We start from the raw sequence: 13,762 nt of genomic DNA on the forward strand, positions 1-13,762 counted from the left end.
TCTGAAACATAAACACACTATTTTATTTGATAATCTCATGATCTGGACAGAGACCAAAAGGAGACACATATTTCGATAAATTGCCAAAAGAGATTAAAGTAAATTAAGCTAAAAATTGTTGATAGCTCAAAGCTATTCATCCTGAGGCTACAATTTTCTTATACAGACAAAACAGGTGAACTACTGACACATTTTAAACATAATTGTGTGTGCATATAGGTAATTCAATTAATCAAAGATTTTTAAATAATAGTTCAAATTAATAAGGCTGTAACTGTCTTAAATACTCAAATATTTGCTAAAATCACCTCCAAAACTCAGTCTCATGTCATCTCTGTGACTTCTAAAACCCAGTTACCTGATGGTTCCAGTAAATAGAAGGCAGATATTGTGGAAGTAAAATTTTAGGACCATGTCAGGGTAACCAAAGATCTGGCTCCATCCAAGATGTAGTTATGAGAACTTTCCTCAAAAAGGAGCTTGGAGTCATGACACATTAGAGTTACAACTTAGCAAATCCAGGCACAGAGGCAAATAAGTCAGGAACACACTAGGAGCAAAACATCCAATCACTTAATGGAGAGTTATTTTGATAGGACCAGAATTTCTAATGATTTTAAAGAAAGATTTTAAACAGATGATCTAAGTGTCCAGAGATTTACATAAGAAACCACTTGCATGTGTCAAAGGAATTCAGACTTCATCCAAATAGGAAAGGTTGCCAAATAAGGCAGCCAGCTAAGCTGTTTATAGAATTGTTCATGGAATTGTGCCTGCCATTTAGCTATACTTGAGTTTAATTTGCAAACAGTTTTTAATACACACCTTAGCAGACACATCATTATTGAGATGTTCTCCTTTGGGTAACAGAACCTGGGCTGAAAGAGGGCAAACTGCCATTTTCAAGTGCAGATTTGCATCATTTAAACTGCGCCCCTTTGAAGCTGTGTCTCTGCTGACTGAGGCACTAATCACCATGCCAGTCAATTACTATCCACCCCTGCAATGATCTGCTTTTCCCAGAGGCAGAGGTTCACTGGAGCCAGGTCAAGCTGATATTCCACAAACACAAAGCCATATCACAATATTAACCATTCAGTAATTTTTGAACAACTAAACTCTTCTTCAGTAGAAGAATGGCCACACAATAATTTGCCTGCCTGATAATACAGATGAAGAAAAGTCAATAGGACTTATTTTTGGCCACCTACGTAGTATCAGGACTGAAATCTTGTATCACCTAACCTGGTGTTCTCTACATCTTTCAAGACTGTTGTTAAAATTATATCACATCTAACTTCAGGAGAGTTGCCATTATAATGGATTCTAAAATGTTTCTAAGCCAGAAAAAATAAGGACTAAACTCTCACTCTGTAACAGTATTCTCAGTCGACATCCTTTGAATTTAGAAATATTTGGGGTTATAGCCTTACTTATTTTCAATCTTCAATAGTTAACAATAGCTATATCTTATATATATAATATACTTCACAGACTACAATTGGTTTGTTAATGTAGCTGACAACGTACTCTGGGAAGCCTCCTGAGAAAAAAGAACCTCTCAGTTTTACTGAATATGATCTGTACAGATGATCGGCCAACCTCTGCGCTTGGATGGCCTTTCCTAGTTGCTCCATGAGTAGTTATCTTGCCTAACCATTCAGATATAAGCTAGGGCTGTATTCCTTAATCTTCTTTCTTTTATCAATCAGTTCAGTTCAGTTGCTCAGTCGTGTCCGACTCTTTCAACCCCATGAATTGCAGCACGCCAGACCTCCCTGTCCATCACCAACTCCCGGAGTTCACTCAAATTCACATCCATCAAGTTGGTGATGCCATCCAGCCATCTCATCCTCTGTCGTCCCCTTCTCCTCCCGTCCCCAATCCCTCCCAGCATCAGAGTCTTTTCCAATGAGTCAACTCTTCCCAAGAGGTGGCCAAAGTACTGGAGAATAGTGCTCTCTAAAGGCACATTTTAAACATTGTTTCCTTAATCACTCCCCTTAAAATATTATAACCACAAATATACTGCCCACTTATCTGTTTTATGTATATCTGTGCTTTATATATAAAAACTTTAACATTTTCATCCTCCAAGAAAACATTTCTACATGCTTCAGAGAGATATTTCCTTCATTTAAAGTGTATGTATTAGAGCAACCTACTTATTTTTTAAAAGGGTGAGAAGAATAATGTGATTATTTAAACTTGGCCCTAACTACAATTCTAGCTGGACTTTAAAAACTACAAAAATCTCTATCCAATTATTCTCTCCTGTAACACCCTCTTATAAAATGATTTTCATCAGACCCATTGCTAACAAAATTATATTTTTCATTTATTTATTTATTATACATCTACTCCCCACTGGTAATTAACTTTCACACAAACACAACTCTTATTTGTAAAAGTTGTGTACCCAGTTCCTATAACTCTCTCACATACTGTAGGCACTAGACAGTATTATTTGAACAAATTAAATATGTCAAAATTTCCTAAGCTGAATTGCCCATGGAGACATTTTTCCAGTAGTATTTGTTAACACTATGGGATAATATGAAAAGCCCTGAGGAAACAGTATCTATATAGTTGCTGAAGGTGCTACCTTCATGCTCAAAGTATCAGTTTCCTCGATGACTGAGCTGCTTATTTTTTGTCCAACTATGTCTTTCATCTAAGTGCCACTCTTTTTTGAAACTCAACTATTTGATTTTTATTTCTTAAGTCCATTATACTTCACTTTTCACGATGTGCATAATGGGTAACATATCTGCACAAATGAGATCATCAGTCAGTTTTTCTCTGATACAAGAGGAATCAAGAAGATGCAAGTAGCCTGGGAAATGAAGATCAAAGCAGAAATGAGAGGAAGAAAATGCCCCATCCCTCCCCCCACCCCAAAATAAAGCTTGAATACTTCAATGGCAATCTTCACAACTTGGCCAATGATCAGATCTGTATTTTTATATTTTCACATCAAGTTAGAAAAAATCTTGTGAAGTGGAAAGAGTAGAGGAAGCAGAGTTTCAAAGGTTTGATATTGTTTAATTTCATTGTCACATTTTCTTTTTATATAAAATGAAATATCAACCTCTATAATAATACATGTTTCTTCATTAAGAGAGTTAAAGTATGTAAAAGTGAAAGTGAAGTCACTCAGTCATGTCCGACTCTTTGAGACTCCATGGACTGTAGCCTACCAGGATTCTCCATGGGATTTTCCAGGCAAGAGTACTGGAGTGGGTTGCCATTTCCTTCTCCAGGGAATCTTCCCAACCCAGGGGTCTAACCTGGGTCTCCCACATTGTAGCAGACGCTTTACTCTCTGAGCCAGCAGGGAAGTCCCTATCAAAATGTATGCCTCATAGTTGGCCTTCAACAATGAGCTCATCTTCCTCATTTAATGCCTAATATTTTCACTAAATTAACAGTCCAGATTAAATGAAAATATTCTTAACAACAGATCCAAACATTATTTATCTCATTGATTTTAGGAGAGACATATTTCTTTATATGTTTCTTAAAGAATCAGACATAATCAAATGCCATTGTCCTCATGAGATTTTTGATGATGAGTTCAAAGAAATATTTTAAATTCCCTAGAATTATTTACAAACCAGCAAAATTCCATACACTGAGGTGAGACTGCCTTAACATTTCTTTCTTCTTTTCTTACACTTTCCAGGTTTGCTTTTGACACTGAGCCCTTGGTATAGCCCCTTAGGTCTTATTTTCTTCTTCAAATAATTCATTTCATCTTTGAGTAGAAATGCCATCTACTTAATACTTTTCCATTCTTACCCCTGAATTACTCTCAACTCCTATTTAATAGTCATAAGGCAAAATGAACCGTATATTATTTAGTGTAGATTCTATTGCAGTGCTTCTCACTATCAACTGCAAAATTGATCATCTTTAATAGATTAAGTGCTGATGATATTATCTTCCAGGCCTAGACATTGTGGGAAGAGCTTCTGTTTCTTATGAATCTGAGGTACCTTGCATAAGCTAGTAAACAGTCACCCCACAGATTAGGTGGGGTGACTGGCATAATGATATGGTCAAATTATGGTGAAAAAATGGCTAGAGATGACTACTGAGTTTGAGAGAATATTTCTGAAATAGTGCAAGTTGGAGTGTTATAGTCAGAGAACCTTTGACTTATAAAGTGTTAGGTAATAATGTAGAATGATCTGATATTCTCCATGTGTCTAGAGGAGCATAACAGGTATCACCACTTTCCTAAAGTTTGTGTTATGAAAACTTCTGTAAAATTTTGCTTTTGTAAAAGGCCAACATTAGTACAGTAATGTTTTTGTTCATAAGAGCAAAAGTTATCTTCTAATTTCTTTCAGTTAGTGGAAATAGTTCCAAGCATAGGTATTATTATATTGCCCCACATGTGACAAGGCTACAGCAAATTCGATTATCTTCTTAAAGGAGAAAGTGAATCACTAACATTACAGATACATTTCTTATCTATAGACATAAATGTATCTGGAGTTGGTGATGGACAGGAAAGCCTGATGTGCAGCAGTCCATGGGGTCACAAAGAGTCAGACACGACTAAGTGGCTGAACTGAACTGAAGTGTATCAAAGACAACTGTGTTTTATTTGAGGAAAGTAGAACTGAGATTTGGAACACCTGGATTCAAATGCTGTAGCTAAAACTCTTAGATATGTTTTCTTCTTGTTGCTGACATGTGATTAAAGAATGTTTACTCTTCTTTATTCAAAAGACTCCTCAAGTCTTGGTAAGAAGAAAAGAAAACAATTCAATAAAAACTGTAAGTGATAGGATATTTAAGAAAATAAGACCAAATTAAGAATAATTTTTAAATTTCTGGTTTATTTTTATGCTACAAAAAGAATTAAAGATAAGTTGAGAACCATTCCTTCCTCCTTTAGTGAGTGTTTTTCTTTTTGCTTTTGATATATTCATAGTGCCAAAAAAATTCAGCAGTGATTCTTTCACTCCACAAATATCCTTTCCCTATATATCTAAGAATTTATAGGATCTATTTGCTTTACCACAGGTTAAGTAAAAATAAAAGAAGATCTGAAATCAAGACAGGCCCTAGGGAAAAGCCAATTTCATCCAAGCAACATTTGTATAAAGAATTTAGTACAGTAGAAATACATACTCTATAATCATCTCACTAGGGATTCATAGGTGTTTTTTCTATTGCACATCCTAAATCTATGCACATGAATGTTAAAGCCTTAGCTGAGTACATTAAAAGTTATAAAAAGCACCTAGCAAAGTACCTATCCATTAAGCATTCAACAAATTTTAGTTTTGGGGCCTTTTTTAATGTCAATGATCTGCAAAATTTATTGGGTTTTTTTCATATTTTACAATAGATATAATCCTCTACATAGACAAATCATCATACTATTGGCTTCATGAACTGTCTACATTATTCTCCTCTTCATCAAATTCATCATGGCATTTTTCACCTCTGTGTTTCTCACTGTATAGATGATAGGATTTAACATGGGAGTGAGGATTGCAAAGAACACAGCCACCCACTTGTCCACAGGATAGGTGGCCACAGGACGCATGTAGGTGAATATACAAGGGACAAAAAAGAACACCACTACTGTAAAGTGGGAGCCACATGTAGAGAGGGCCTTGCGCTGTCCTTCAGAGCCATGGGATTTCAGGGAGCTCAGGATGACTGTGTACGAGATGAGGAGCATGAAAAAAATGAGCAAGCACATGGCCCCACTGTTTGCTGCCACCACTATACCGAGCTTGTAGGTGTCACTGCAGGCAAGCTTTAACAGTGGAAAGAGGTCACACATGAAGTGATCAAAGATGTTGGGACCACAGAAGGTCAAGTTGACCATGAAAATAATCTGCACAGTGGCATGCATAATCCCCCCGATCCAGGCCACCACCAGCAGGAGCTGGCAGAGTCCCTGTTGCATGATGGTTGTGTAGTGCAGAGGCTTGCAGATGGCCATGTAGCGGTCATAGGCCATGACAATGAGGAGTATGATCTCTGATCCTCCCAGGAAGTGCTCCACAAAGAGCTGAGTCAGGCAGCCTCCCAAGGATATGGTTCTCCTCTGGTACAGTAGGTCAGTGATCAATTTAGGGGTGGTGACGGATGTGTAGGAGGCATCTATGAAGGCCAAGTAAGTGAGAAAGAAGTACATGGGAGCAGAAAGTGTGGGGCTGAGGGAGATGGTAATGACAATGAGCAAGTTGGCCAGAACAGTGAATAGGAAAATGAACAAAAACACAATGAAGAGTATTTTCTGCAAGAGTGGATTCTGTGTGAGTCCCAAGAGAACAAATTCAGTCACATTGTTTGGAGGTATAAGAACATCCATTTAGGAAGAAATACCTTCTTGGGGCCTGAATTTCCTACAAAGGAATAAAAAGTGGCACCTGTTAATCATGAAAGGTTTGTGGTCTGAATTTCTTAAAACAAAACAGAGCAGTCACTATAGCTGTGGCTCAAGTCCTTGGCAGTTTTGCCCCAGTAATTGTTTCAAATCATTCTTATTTTTTTCATGATGTGTTCCATCCCTTCAGACACCCAGCACCTATCACCTGTAAAATATCGGGAGGGAAACACATGATGTGTAATTTACTGAGAAAACACTGGACTCCCTACATGAGACCTGGATTCTCCTCCTGATTTCAGCTGCTTGCAACTCTGTCATGTCATCTTGGTGTTCCTTGATTTCAAGCCCTCCTTTGTGTATATGAGCTTACAAATTGTAATTCTCAGATGTATCTAGAAAGCTGAGAGGAGTCCCACAGGGGTTAGAGCTATTCTCTTTTCCGTGAGAATTTACATTTGAATTCTTAGATCTAACTGTGGAAAGAAAGACACATCAATAAATCTATCACAAGAAGGCAGTTTAGGGAAATGGATATAAGTCCTTGACAACACACTGTCCGTTTTACCTACCGGAGCGCATATGCTATTCAAGTGTGTTTACTAACTGTGCCTACCATAGTGCCTGGCAGGATGTCTGCAGTGTCTGAAACCTGTTAGATGATGAGTAAATGCTTTCCAAGTTGTTGTTCATGGGTAAGAGTATGCCTTATTTCCCAGATTATAAACCCAGAGGAATTCAAGTATTCTTGTCCTCCAGCTCTGATTATCATTACTTTTTATGAAAAACATAAATAAACCTTTGAAAGGAAGCTGCATTCCACTTTAATAATTTCTGACACACTTTATGGGGTAAGTATAAAAATATTAGTTGCCTCTAGGAAAGATTATATTACTGGGTCATTTTACTTTCAGGATAATTACAATAGTTATTAATTAATATTTTTAATTCTTCAAAATCCTGTTCCACATACAATTTAATATGATTACATTCAGTAAATTTACATCTTCAGTAGGCATATAAAAAACTGTGACATAGGTGTGCAATAAAATAAGATTTATCAAGCAAAGAAAATCATTATTTTCAAAGTTTTAAAAACAGAGATTGATGTGAAAAATAGAAAGACTCTGCTGGATGAGATAAAGTACTATGTATATATACCCAAACACATATAAAATCTGTTCATATAAGTAATCATTAATATTACAAGTTCATTCATTCAACAAATATTTATTGGATATGACTATGTATAGTAATGTGTATGTGTTCACATAGAGTCATAAAAAGTGTGCCTGTTAAATGTCTTTGTAACCCTTTCCCTGAAATTTCATCACCAAACAGCAGCAAGGCATCCATCCTTGATACAAGTCACCCTCCCACTCCATTATGTTTCTGTTACAGGCATTCCCCTGCCTTCTTCTCCCATCTTCCCATAGCATCCATCATCAATCATTCTTGGTTACAGGATACTGCATTACTAATATAATAAGGACAGGTGAGACAAAAATTTTCCAAAGAAAAGAGAAAACATAAACATAATTAAAAAAACTATTCCTTTTTCCAAGATGAAAACTCTATACATATGTGAAAACAAAGTACAGCAGCTTCATTACATTTCCTTACTCTGAGGTGGAGTTTCTCAGCAGATCATAAAAAGTATAGTGAATAGAAAGTAAGAATTAGACACAACTAATAAAAGTTACTTGTACATAACTGTGAAAAAATAGAAATTATTTTGTCTTTTTTTTTATTTGACTCCAAAATACTCTTTCTAGAAATAACCTAATGGAAAATATTTTTAAAACAGAAAAATTAAATGTTCAAATATGTTCAACACAGTTATTAAAAGCTGTGGAAAATTTAGAAACCACACAGAATGCTCAACATTGGGGAAGGGGATAACTAAAATATATTGCATATTTTTGAATAATGTGTAGTTTTAACAGAGGTGTTAAATATCAGTAAGAAAAAGTCTGAAATATTTTTACTTCTAAATTGATAGCACTGTAGTTGAACCTATTTTTCTTGATGCTTGACATGCTTAAAAGAGATTTAAATCTTAGACTGAGAGGTGATTATATGATTTATAAAATCCATTTAAACCTGATACTCTATGACTGTATGATGTCCTGGCCGGGGGAAGGTCTGGGAAATCTCACCCATGAACTTGTCTGACATGTAGGTCTACAGCCAGGACCCCAGGCAGCTGTTAGTGCACCAAGAAAGAAGTAAATTTCAATATTAAAAGCGTCAACTAATTCAGATACAGTAAGTGGTTTGTTTTTTTTTTGTTTTTTTTTTTTTTAGATATAAACAGTACCTGTGGAGAAGGCCTTTCTCTTGAGCCTTAAAAGTGTTACCACATATCCTGTTTGGGAGCAAAGTCTAGGAAGTTACTTACCTGTGGCTAATTAAACCCAAGGGATATTTCACCATCATTACCAGGTCTTGCCAACAAACCGATTATCTCAAGTAAGGTAACTCAACATCAGAGAAGAACTTTTACAGCGTACATCTTTGTGAACTTCATCCTGATGTCTACATGAGAACAAAACATAATGAGAGAAAAAAAAAAAAAAAAACAGTTGACCATATATGAACTTAGATATTTGATAGTAAATGAGCTTAAATATGGAGTCTGAATATATATTATTACATATGTAAACAGTTAGTTGAGTAAATTTTTTTTAAATTTTATTTTATTTTTAAACTTTACATAATGGTATTAGTTTTGCCAAATATCAAAATGAATCCGCCACAAAATGAATTCCCCATCCTGAACCCTACTCCCTCCTCCCTCCCCATACCATCCCTCTGGGTCATCCCAGTGCACCAGCCCCAAGCATCCAGTATTGTGCATCGAACCTGGACTGGCAACTCGTTTCATACATGATATTTTACATGTTTCAGTGCCATTCTCCCAAATCTTCCCACCCTCTCCCTCTCCCACAGAGTTCTATACATCAGTGTCTCTTTTGCTGTTTCATACACAGGGTTATTGTTACCATCTTTCTAAATTCCATATATATGCGTTAGTATACTGTATTGGTGTTTTTCTTTCTGGCTTACTTCACTCTGTATAATAGGCTCCAGTTTCATCCACCTCATTAGAACTGATTCAAATGTATTCTTTTTAATGGCTGAGTAATACTCCATTGTGTATATGTACCACAGCTTTCTTATCCATTCATCTGCTGATGGACATCTAGGTTGTTTCCATGTCCTGGCTATTATAAACAGTGCTGCGATGAACACTGGGGTACACGTGTCTCTTTCCCTTCTGGTTTCCTCAGTGTGTATGCCCAGCAGTGGGATTGCTGGATCATAAGGCAGTTCTATTTCCAGTTTTTTAAGGACTCTCCACACTGTTCTCCATAGTGGCTGTACTAGTTTGCATTCCCACCAACAGTGTAAGAGGGTTCCCTCTTCTCCACACCCTCTCCAGCATTTATTACTTGTAGACTTTTGGATCACAGCCATTCTGACTGGTGTGAAATGGTACCTCATAGTGGTTTTGATTTGCATTTCTCTGATAATGAGTGATGTTGAGCATCTTTTCATGTGTTTGTTAGCCATCTATATGTCTTCTTTGGAGAAATGTCCATTTAGTTCTTTGGCCCATTTTTTGATTGGGTCATTTACTTTTCTGGAGTTGAGTTGTAGGAGTTGCTTGTATATTTTTGAGATTAGTTGTTTGTCAGTTGCTTCATTTGCTATTATTCTCTCCCATTCTGAAGGCTGTCTTTTCACCTTGCTAATAGTTTCCTTTGTTGTGCAGAAGCTTTTAAGTTTAATTAGGTCCCATTTGTTTATTTTTGCTTTTATTTCCAATATTCTGGGAGGTGGGTCATAGAGGACCCTGCTGTGATGTATGTCAGAGAGAGTTTTGCCTATGTTCTCCTCTAGGAGTTTTATAGTTTCTGGTCTTATGTTTAGATCTTTAATCCATTTTGAGTTTATTTTTGTGTATGGTGTTAGAAAGTGTTCTAGTTTCATTCTTTTACAAGTGGTTGACCAGTTTTCCCAGCACCACTTGTTAAAGAGATTGTCCTTAATCCATTGTATATTCTTGCCTCCTTTGTCAAAGATAAGGTATCCATATGTGCGTGGATTTATCTCTGGGCTTTCTATTTTGTTCCATTGATCTATATTTCTGTCCTTGTGCCAGTACCATACTGTCTTGATGACTGTGGCTTTGTAGTAGAGCCTGAAGTCTGGTAGGTTGATTCCTCCAGTTCCATTCTTCTTTCTCAAGATCACTTTGGCTATTCGAGGTTTTTTTGTATTTCCATACAAATTGTGAAATTATTTGTTCTAGCTCTGTGAAGAATATTGTTGGTAGCTTGATAGGGATTGCATTGAATCTATAAATTGCTTTGGGTAATATACTCATTTTCACTATATTGATTCTTCCAATCCATGAACATTGTATATTTCTCCATCTGTTAGTGTCCTCTTTGATTTCTTTCACCAGTGTTTAGTAGTTTTCTATACATAGGTCTTTAGTTTCTTTAGGTAGATATATTCCTAAGGATTTTATTATTTCCGTTGCAATGGTGAATGGAATTGTTCCCTTAATTTATCTTTCTATTTTCTCATTATTAGTGTATAGGAATGCAAGGGATTTATGTGTGTTGATTTTATATCCTGCAACTTTACTATAGTCATTGATTAGTTCTAGTAGTTTTCTGGTGGAGTCTTTAGGGTTTTCTATGTAGAGGATAATGTCATCTGCAAAGAGTGAGAGTTTTACTTCTTTTCCAATTTGGATTCCTTTCATTTCTTTTTCTGCTCTGATTGCTGTGGCCAAAACTTCCAAAACTATGTTGAATAGTAATGGTGAAAGTGGACACCCTTGTCTTGTTCCTGACTGTAGAAGAAATGCTTTCAATTTTTCACCATTGAGGATAATGTTTGCTGTGGGTTTGTCATATATAGATTTTATTATGTTGAGGTATGTTCCTTCTATTCCTGCTTTCTGGAGAGTTTTTATCATAAATGGATGTTGAATTTTGTCAAAGGCTTGTCTCTGCATCTGTTGAGATAATCATATATTTTTTTTATTTTTCAATTTGTTAATGTGGTGTATTACATTGATTGATTTGCGGATATTGAAGAATCCTTGCATCCCTGGGATAAAGCCCACTTGGTCATGGTGTATGATCTTTTTAATGTGTTGTTGGATTCTGATTGCTAGAATTTTGTTAAGGATTTTTGCATCTATGTTCATCAGTGATATTGGCCTGTAGTTTTCTTTTTTTGTGGGATCTTTGTCAGGTTTTGGTATTAGGGTGATGGTGGCCTCATAGAATGAGTTTGGAAGTTTACCATCCTCTGCAATTTTCTGGAAGAGTTTGAGCAGGATAGGTGTTAGCTCTACTCTAAATTTTTGGTAGAATTCAGCTGTGAAGCCATCTGGACCTTGGCTTTTGTTTCCTGAAGATTTTTGATTACAGTTTCAATTTCCGTGCTTGTGATGGGTCTGTTAAGATTTTCTATTTCTTCCTGGTCGAGTTTTGGAAAGTTGTACTTTTCTAAGAATTTGTCCATTTATTCCACGTTGTCCATTTTATTGGCATATAATTGTTGATAGTAGTCTCTTATGATCCTTTGTATTTCTGTGTTGTCTGTTTTGATCTCTCCATTTTCATTTCTAATTTTATTGATTTGATTTTTCTCCCTTTGTTTCTTGATGAATCTGGCTAATGGTTTGTCAATTTTATTTATCCGTTCAAAGAACCAGCTTTTGGCTTTGTTGATTTTTGCTATGGTCTCTTTTGTTTCTTTTGCATTTATTTCTGCTCTATTTTTTAAGATTTCTTTCCTTCTACTAACCCTGGGGTTCTTCATTTCTTCCTTTTCTAGTTGCTTTAAGTGTAGAGTTAGGTTATTTATTTGACTTTTTTCTTGTTTCTTGAGGTGTGCCTGTATTGCTATGAACTTTTCCCTTAGGACTGCTTTTACAGTGTCCCACAGGTTTTGGGTTGTTGTGTTTTCATTTTCTTTTGTTTCTATGCAAATTTTGATTTCTTTTTTGATTTCTTCTGTGATTTGTTGGTTATTCAGCAGCGTGTTGTTCAGCCTCCATATGTTGGAATTTTTAATAGTTTTTCTCTTGTAATTGAGATCTAATCTTACTGCATTGTGGTCAGAAAAGATGCTTGGAAGGATTTCTATTTTTTTGAATTTACCAAGGGTAGATTTATGGCCCAGGATGTGATCTATCCTGGAGAAGGTTCCATGTGCGCTTGAGAAAAAGTTGAAATTCATTGTTTTGGGATGAAATGTCCTATAGATATCAATTAGGTCTAACTGGTCTATTGTATGGTTTAAAGTTTGTGTTTCCTTGTTAATTTTCTGTCTAGTTGCTCTATCCATAGGTGTGAGTGGGGTATTAAAGTCTCCCACTATTATTGTGTTATTGTTAATTTCTCCTTTCATACTTGTTAGCATTTGTCTTACATACTGTAGTGCTCCCGTGTTGGGTGCATATATATTTATAATTGTTATATCTTCTTCTTGGATTGATCCTTTGATCATTATGTAGTGACCTTCTTTGTCTCTTTTCACAGCCTTTGTTTTAAAGTCTATTTTATCTGATATGAGTATTGCTACTCCTGCTTTCTTTTGGTCCCTATTTGCATGGAAAATCTTTTTCCAGCCCTTCATTTTCAATCTGTATGTGTCCCCTGTTTTGAGGTGGGTCTCTTGTAGACAACATATGTAGGGGTCTTGTTTTTGTATCCATTCAGCCAGTCTTTGTCTTTTGGTTGGGGCATTCAACCCACTTACATTTAAGGTAATTACTGATAAGTATGATCCCGTCGCCATTTACTTTATTGTTTGGGGTTCGAATTTATACACCGTTTTTGTGTTTCCTGTCTACAGAATATCCTTTAGTATTTGTTGGAGAGCTGGTTTGGTGGTGCAGAATTCTCTCAGCTTTAGCTTGTCTGAAAAGCTTTTGATTTCTCCTTCATACTTGAATGAGATCCTTGCTGGGTACAATAATCTGGGCTGTAGGTTATTTTCTTTCATCATTTTAAGTATGTCTTGCCATTCCCTCCTGGCTTGAAGAGTTTCTATTGAAAGATCAGCTGTTATCCTTATGGGTATTCCCTTGTGTGTTATTTGTTGTTTTTCCCTTGCTGCTTTTCATATTTGTTCTTTGTGTTTGATCTTTGTTAATTTGATTAATATGTGTCTTGGGGTGTTTCACCTTGGGTTTATCCTGTTTGGGACTCTTGGGTTTCTTGGACTTTGGTGATTATTTCCTTCCCCATTTTAGGGAAGTTTTCAACTATCATTTCCTCAAGTATTTTCTCATGGTCTTTCTTTTTGTCTTCTTCTTCTGGGACCCCTATGATTCGAATGTTGTAGCATTTAATATTGTCCTGGAGGTCT

General features: G+C 36.1%; 1 protein-coding gene across 1 annotated transcript; it reads right to left on the reverse strand.

The window, feature by feature from the left end:
* Positions 1 to 5,416: 5,416 nt before the first annotated feature.
* LOC102395579 (olfactory receptor 140-like) lies at positions 5,417 to 6,419 on the reverse strand. The gene has a single exon (XM_006068405.3). The coding sequence runs from the start codon at positions 6,341 to 6,343 to the stop codon at positions 5,417 to 5,419; it is 927 nt and encodes a 308-aa protein (XP_006068467.2). The 5' UTR covers positions 6,344 to 6,419.
* Between the last annotated feature and the right edge of the window lie 7,343 nt (positions 6,420 to 13,762).

This window comes from Bubalus bubalis, chromosome 16 (assembly GCF_019923935.1).
Source record: "Bubalus bubalis isolate 160015118507 breed Murrah chromosome 16, NDDB_SH_1, whole genome shotgun sequence".
NCBI lineage: Eukaryota > Metazoa > Chordata > Mammalia > Artiodactyla > Bovidae > Bubalus > Bubalus bubalis.